The 7,679-nt window shown below is 38.9% G+C and overlaps 2 protein-coding genes across 2 annotated transcripts; both read left to right on the top strand.

Moving 5' to 3' along the window:
- Positions 1-3,203: 3,203 nt before the first annotated feature.
- On the top strand, positions 3,204-3,560 carry LOC106330935. The gene has a single exon (XM_013769322.1). The coding sequence runs from the start codon at positions 3,204-3,206 to the stop codon at positions 3,558-3,560; it is 357 nt and encodes a 118-aa protein (XP_013624776.1).
- Positions 3,561-3,614: 54 nt separating this feature from the next.
- On the top strand, positions 3,615-5,220 carry LOC106330934. The gene is made up of 3 exons (XM_013769321.1): positions 3,615-4,046; positions 4,122-4,748; positions 4,915-5,220. Exons 1-3 carry the CDS (start codon positions 3,615-3,617, stop codon positions 5,218-5,220), a joined length of 1,365 nt encoding a protein of 454 aa, XP_013624775.1.
- Positions 5,221-7,679: the final 2,459 nt, after the last annotated feature.

Raw genomic sequence — 7,679 nt, 5'->3', positions numbered from 1 at the left:
GGCAATCAAAACGGATATGAGCAAGGCGTGTGATAGGATAGAGTGGAGTTTTATTGAGGCTCTTCTTCACAAAATGGGATTTGATCCTCGTTGGATCAATTTAATGCTGGAATGCATATCGTCGGTTCAATATAGGGTACTTCTCAGTGGTCAGCCACAAGGTCTTATAAATCCCCAGCGGGGTTTACGTCAAGGGGATCATTTGTCTCCTTATTTATTTATTATGTTCACTGAGGCATTAATTGTGAATATTAAGACGGCGGAAAGAGTGAAACAATTAACTGGACTGAAGGTAGCAAGGGCTTGTCCAGCAATCTCTCATTTGCTATTTGCAGATGATAGTCTTTTCTTTTGTAAGGCAAATAAAAAGGATTGTCAAACCATTCTCAGGATTTTAAAGGAATTGAGGATTTTCCAGAAATCCTCAATTCAATTTGGCCATAAGATTGAAAAATCAAGTCGTCAAGAATTGAGAGGTATTTTGGGAATTCAGAATATAGGAGGAATGAGATCTTATTTAGGTTTACCAGAAAGTCTTGGAGGATCTAAGGTATAAGTGTTTGGTTTTGTACAAGACCGCTTGAATAATAGGGTTAATGGATGGACTTTTAGATTCTTTACTAAAGGAGGAAAAGAGGTGATTATTAAATCGGTGGTTACAGCCCTGTCAAACCATGTGATGTCTGTTTATCGGTTACCGAAAGCTACAATTAAAAATTTAACGAAAGCAGTAGCTCAGTTTTGGTGGAGTCCAGGAGGAAGCACAGAAGGCATGCATTAGAAATCATGGGATAAATTATGCGTGCCTAAAGATAATGGTGGACTAGGCTTTAAGGATCTTATTGATTTTAACACGGCGATACTTGGAAAGCAATTGTGGAGGCTGATTGAGAAGTCAAATACTCTTTTTTCAAGAGTCTTCAAAGGACAGTACTACAGGAATGCTTCACCCCTGGAACCGATCCGTTCTTACTCCCCGTCATATGGCTGGAGGAGTATTATTTCTGCTAGATCTTTGGTTTGTAAATGACTAATTAAAAGGGTGGAAACATGTTCATCTATTTCAGTATGGAATGATCCTTGGATCCCATCCATTCGCTCGAGACCAGCAAACAAAAACCTTCAAAACAATTACCCGGACCTCACAGTGGTTTCTCTTATTAACTCGGAATCCAGAACATGGAATTTACAGGCAATCAGCGCTTTGGCGGATCCTCATGATGTAAAAATTATTAAAAGTATTTCATTAAGTAGAAATGAGATGGAAGATAGGTATGGATGACATTTCACTAACAATGGGAAATACTCGGTCCAATCAGGCTATCAAGTGGAACGGGTCTATCCTGATAAGGAAAAACCACCAGAATTTTATGGTCCCACAGTGGATATACTAAAAACTTTCTGCTGGAAAGTGCGGTGCCCCCCCCCCCCCTCCGAAGATAAAGCATTTCTTATGGAAAATCCTTTCGGGATGTATAGCGGTAATGAAAAATCCAAAAGCGAGAGGAATACAAGGGGATATATGTTGTGCTCGATGCGGAGATCCGGAGGAATCAATAAACCATGTGTTTTTTGAATGTCCTCCAACACTTCAAGTGTGGGCATTATCTAAGATATCATCGAATCCTAATATTTTTCTTATTAGTTCTTTTTTCGCTAGCATGGATCATCTTTTTTGGAATCCAAAGATGGATGACCACCAATTTGCATGGATATTATGATATATATGGAAAGGTCGGAATAACAAAGTGTTTAGCAATCTGGATATTGATCCAAGGGACACACTTAAAATAGCAGAATTGGAATCATCACTTTGGACTGAGGCACATGTAGTAAATGATCAAACGAGGGGGCATCTGGTACAGACCAGACCCACATTAGTGACTCCAGGACGATGATGCTTCATAGATGGTTCATGGAAAGATAATGATTTATTTCAGGGCAAGGCCGGTATAGCACTTTACCGGGTTTTGATGGTTTATTAGGGACAAGGAATGTAAGGGCATGTCTTTCACCTCTTCATTTGGAGGTGGAGGCATTAATTTGGGCGATGGAATGTATGAAGAATTTAAGACAGTTTCAGGTTACGTTTGCAACAGATTGTTCTCAATTGGTGAAGATGTTTTCAGAACCAGAAGAATGGCCAGCATTTGAAAGATACCTGGAAGACATTAAGCTTTTAAAAAGAAGCTTCCTCAACTCAGACATCGTTCATGTACCTCGGACGGAGAACCTACGGGCGCATAGCTTAGCACGCAGTGCTAGGAAACAACCGCCTTTCGTCGTTTACATGGATGCGGAGTTACCGATTTGGTTTACAGAGTCTGAGTATGTAAATGTTTGTGGTAAAAAAAAAAGAATAAACCAGCCCATTCCTTAAACAGACCCAATAATAACTTTGTTTTCTCGATTTAATATTCTGTTACGGCCATAATTTTCTTCGTCTACATAAAAGGTAGGGAAATTTGCTAATTTGCAACCAAAACACATAACTATTGTCCCCTTACAATTGTTTTTGAGAATGTTGTCCCCTTAGAACAATTAGGTAGTGTTAATACAAAAACCCTCTATAATTATCTAACTAGAAAACTTAAGATAAAACAATTCTAATTAATATTATTTTTAAATATTATTTTTACATAAGGTAAAAATAACAAAGGTAAAAAATAGAAGAAACTAAACCATTTTTTTCTTCACACCGTAACCTATGGCGATCTTTGGCGTCATCTTCTCCCCGACCTCTTGCTCTCCGGCATGAAATCTTAATCGCCGGTGAACCCTTCTCTGTTTCCTTTTCACTATTCTCTGTATCTTCTTCCCTCTCAGCTCGCTATCCTTACGGTTTCACAAAAGCACTGACCTTTTTCTCTCCGCCGACGAAAAATGCGACGATAAACGGCGCCGGAACAAGATAATCATTCGCGTTTGTGACCAATAGCTCTACTCCTTTTGTTCTTCCTCAAACACCATTCATCCTTTCGTAATTGAAGGTTAGGGTTTTGAGATCCCCAATTTTTTTTTTTTTGATTTTGTTTATGTACATGCTTTAGAAATAGAAAATGGGTTTGATTAGAACATATATTCGATGTAAGAAACTGATTTAAGTTCTTCAATGATCTAACCTTATTGCACCTTTGTGTGATTATGTTTTGCGCATGATGTGGAGAAATACATGTAACCGTGTGCTTTTGTGGTTAACAGGAATGGAAATTGGGCTTCCAAAACGCATAGCTGAAGCAGAGGCTGAGCATCATGTTGATAAGATTAACAACACTTGTAGGTTGACAGTTCTGGGGCTACTGAAGAAGCAACTTGAGGATGAGTACTATGAAGTTTTGAGAGACCCTGTATTTGGTCCGATTTTGGCTATTAATGAGCATGAACTCGGATACTCAGAGAAGGTTATTCACAGCTTCATCTGCAAAATGCTAGACATTTCAAAGCGTCACGAGTTATGGTTTAGCTTTGCTAGGAAGCCTCTTCGGTTTTCTATGCAAGAGTTCTACGCTGTGACAGGTCTTAAATGTGAAGAAGACAAAGACACTGATTTAGAGGCTTAGAGAAATGATAAGTGGTTTTGGGGCACTTTGCTGAAGAAAAATGGAGATGTAGACATGAAGACAATTAGGCTGAAGCATCTTACGGAGTGCAAGGACTGGTCGCGTGTGGACAGGGTCAGACTAGTCTACCTTTGTGTTATTTGTTTTCTGATGGCTAAGGATGAGAAGATCAATATCCCTCATGCATACATAAGATTAGTGATGGATTTTGATAAACTGAGGAAGTATCCGTGGGGTCTTTACGCTTACGATCTGCTTCTAGATTCCATAAAGAAAGCAAGGTTCAAGTTGAAGAAGAACAATTATGTATTAGATGGATTCTCCTATGCCCTACAGATTTGGCTTATGGAGGCGATTCCAGACATTGGGACTTTGCTGGGTCAAAAGTACAAGGAAGTCATAACCAGTGTGAGATGTCAGAACTGGTATGGAAATGGAAAGGTTTCTTATCATGATATCACTGCTCTAGAGACTTCACTTGAGAAGGTGAACATAAACATCAAATTTATTTACTTGTTCATAACTTATAAATACTGATGTTTTTTGTTTTTGTATTTACAGAAAGCGGTTGTGTTTCCATTCATATCTGATACCGGAAACAATGATGTCGTTGCTAGTGTGACATTCAGAAGGGATGATGAGAAGAAAGATGAAAGAGTTGACAAAATTATTTCCTTGATCAATGCAAAATTTTATTGGAGCAAATTCGTTTCGCAAGTTGAGGAAGATATGCGGACTCAAGATCAGCTACATGAGAAGGTTGATGTTGTTGTGGAAGCTAGTCAAGATCAGATAGATGGGACAGATGAGGTTGCCATGGAAAGTGAACTAGAAGTATCTGAAAAAGAAGAACAAGTTGAGCCTGTAGCTAAAAGAAGGGTCACGAGGAAGGCAAAGGATCCCGGTTGTGAGTCTAGGAAGAGACACCTACTTTGCCAACGCGCGGCAGAACAAAACACTGGTCTCGATGATCAAACGAAGATTTTTATTACGGAATTGTTCAACACCTCCTTCAACTCAATGAAGGAAGAGGTTAAGAAGCATATGGATCATCGCTATGACAAGCTTGACAGTGAGATTGCACAGCTCAAGCAAACAGTGGCAGCAGCTATAGTTTCAAGAAACGATGTCCATGCATCCGAGAGGCCCCAACCTTTGGCAATGCCTAGCCCTCGTCCTAAAAGAAAGGTAAACAAGAAATGAAGTTCCGTTTGTAATGTTGTGTAACGTGTTGTAATATTTTAGCTAAGTGAATACATTTCTCAAACACAAGTCTGTAATATTTTGTGCCGCTTTTGATTGTATGATATTCACGGCCGTGTATTAATTTTGTTTTGGGTTGTTTTATTAACAGGATGAAAAATTAGACGATGTAGAAATGTCTGATTTTCATGGGAATTTGCATAATGTATATGTCTCCCAATCGTCTAACATTGATCTAGAGATGGGTACACAAGATTATTTATGTGATGTAGAAATGTCGGATTTTCATGGGAATTTGCATAATGTATCTGTCTCCCAATCGTCTAACATTGATCTAGAGATGGGTACACAAGATTATTTATGGAAGACAATGGGAAATCTTACACAAGATTCATATGTGAAAGGATTCGATCCATCCCAAAAAGCAAAGGTTGATGACCCAATGCAGAATGGTTAACCGTACTGACTTCATTGAAGCCCAAGGAAACCCCACTGACTTCATTCAAGCCCAAAGAAACCCCACTGCCATTTTTACGGGATAGAGATTTGCCTGACGATCGTGTAAAAGATAAGGATTACTCTTTAGTTTTCGTCTCCGAAGAATCTTGGGCCAAACTCATTGAGTGGTCCTTAACTTCCATGTGAGTTTTTCCCTTTTCCCTTATTTTAAAAAGTTTTTAATAGCAAAGCAACTAATATCTTCGGGATATTAATCACATGGAACTTCAGATTGGACCTTCAATGTTTACAAAAGAGATGTCAGCACGTATAGTTGGACCTACAGAGTGGTTAGAGAACTATGTAAGAAAATATAACTCTGTACTTTATATTTTATTCATTTAGGTCGTGTGTAGAAGGTAATAAGATTTTTTCAGGAAATTGATGCCATGTTATTCTTATTCCGGGAGAGGACAACATTGGGAAGATGGAAGGCAAACAAGGTCGCTTTCATGAGCTGCGTTTTCAGTAACCAAATTAAGTGTTCATACGCCACTTTTCAAAAGGACAAGACTAAGTTTAAAGTAGAAGGGTTGCTACACGACTACGGGACAGGTCAACTTCCTCCTCATGGAAGAACAGGACTTGTGTGGGATGTGGACGTCAGCCGTATGTATGTTCCTGTTTTTTTCAGATCGTATCTATACCCTAAGTAAACCCCATACCTGAAATGAAGTCAAAGTAATCAAAACATGTAGAAGATCCTAAACCCGACCCAAGTCCCATGAGCCGTTTACCCTAATAATACGTTTTATATAATCACTCCTAAACTTAGCTTTGTCTCCGTTAAAGTTGTTTACCCTTTCCTCTCAGATTCTCGATATGACTTCCCAAAGAAGATTGATTGATGGAATCCCATCCAGATGTTGGTGTGGCAAAGGGATTGTGACATATGTTTCGAAGACAGATGAGAACCCGTACAGACGTTTTTACAGATGCGAGATAAGGTTAAAGGTTTATGATTTAGATTTACGTTTGTGAACTCAGATTATTCCATGAATGTTAATTGTATTTCTGATATAGATTTACGTTTTTTGTCTTGATTTAGAGGAAGAAAGAAGACCATCTGTTTAAGTGGGTCGATGAAGCTATGTTTGATGAACTTCGTAGGATTGATGCACAACAAGCTCTAATTGAAGAAGAGATTGATGATTTGAAAAAGTGTTTGAAGAAGACAGAAGAAAGGGTTGATGTAGGTTGTGTAGCCATAATTCAATGGCTTTTCAAAAGGGTTTGTAACTCGTTTAATAATAAAATTCTTATCATTTTGCAGAAAAAGCTATATTAAGTCATCGATAGAACAAAGAAACTCTAAAATCCAAAGTGAAACTCAAATCCCATTCGATATTTTGAGTCAATGATCAAACAAAGAGAAACTCAAATCCAAAGTAAAACAAACATCCAAAGAGAAATAAATTCGAGAGGTCTATGTTGCTCTATCACAAGTTGACCTATTGTGCCCTTCAATCCCACACCTACTGCATTTGCGTTTCGTGGAACCTTTTGTGGAACCTTTACTTCCTTGTGAACGAATCTTGTCTTCAACTGTCTCGTATCTTCGTTTCTTTCTCCTTCCTGCTGCTCTTCTACTCTCTGGAGGAAGAACTTTTGCCTTCTCCACATGTTCTGGGACAATCCATGCATCTTCAGGAAGACTTATCGGATTTATGCTTTCCTCGTAAACTGAGATCCAAGAAAAGGTTGTGTACTTCTCGTCAGTCAGACTGTGAACTTGTCTGCCTACACTAAAACCGGCTTTTATGGCATGCCTGCATGGGATCTTTAACAAGTCGAATTTTCCACAAGAACATGTGCGTCTCACCAAATCAACCATACATTCAATTCTGTCTCCACGAACCAGAAACCGGTAATCATTAATCGGGTAAACTGTAAACGTCTTTCCCTTCTGAATCCTTCTATCAGTCAGCAATAACCACTCTAAGTTGTCTCATAAACCAGTTCCAGGAGAGGTCATTCTATGAGTCAACAACTCCAAATGCAAGTGGATATAAATTTGAGTTTCCATCCAAAGCAGTAGCAACTAGTAAAACACCTTTGAATTTGCTCTTCAAAAACGTCCCATCGAGAACAATAACTTTTCGAATGGCTCTGTAAAAACCTCGGACACACTGCCCAAATGAGATGAAAAGGAATCGGAATCTCCCATCCTTGTCAGTTTCGTAAGATGTATGTGACCCAGGATTAGCTTCCTTCATCATGTACAAGTATTTGGGAATCTTCGCATAACTTGTTTCTGGAATGCCTCTCATTGTGTTGATAGCATACTCACGCGCATCCCACGCTAAAGAGTTGGACACCTCGATCCCATGCTCACCACGCATAAGCTCAATGATATCATTACATTTTGGCTCCGCCTTCACACCATCGTACTTATGCATAATCAGATTACCAATTGTT

This window comes from Brassica oleracea, chromosome C3 (assembly GCF_000695525.1).
Source record: "Brassica oleracea var. oleracea cultivar TO1000 chromosome C3, BOL, whole genome shotgun sequence".
NCBI lineage: Eukaryota > Viridiplantae > Streptophyta > Magnoliopsida > Brassicales > Brassicaceae > Brassica > Brassica oleracea.
The sequence above is the reverse complement of the archived record's forward strand: the minus strand, read 5'-3'. Positions and strand labels throughout refer to the sequence as shown.

What these genes read in the sequence shown, in the direction of transcription:
- LOC106330935 (XM_013769322.1), top strand. Translation starts at nt 3,204, where the DNA reads ATGGAAATTGGGCTTCCAAAACGCATAGCTGAAGCAGAGGCTGAGCAT.
- LOC106330934 (XM_013769321.1), top strand. Translation starts at nt 3,615, where the DNA reads ATGAAGACAATTAGGCTGAAGCATCTTACGGAGTGCAAGGACTGGTCG. An exon ending in TAGAGACTTCACTTGAGAAG is followed by an intron (nt 4,047 to 4,121) that starts GTGAACATAAAC and finishes TTGTATTTACAG; the next exon opens with AAAGCGGTTGTGTTTCCATT. An exon ending in GCCCTCGTCCTAAAAGAAAG is followed by an intron (nt 4,749 to 4,914) that starts GTAAACAAGAAA and finishes TTTTATTAACAG; the next exon opens with GATGAAAAATTAGACGATGT.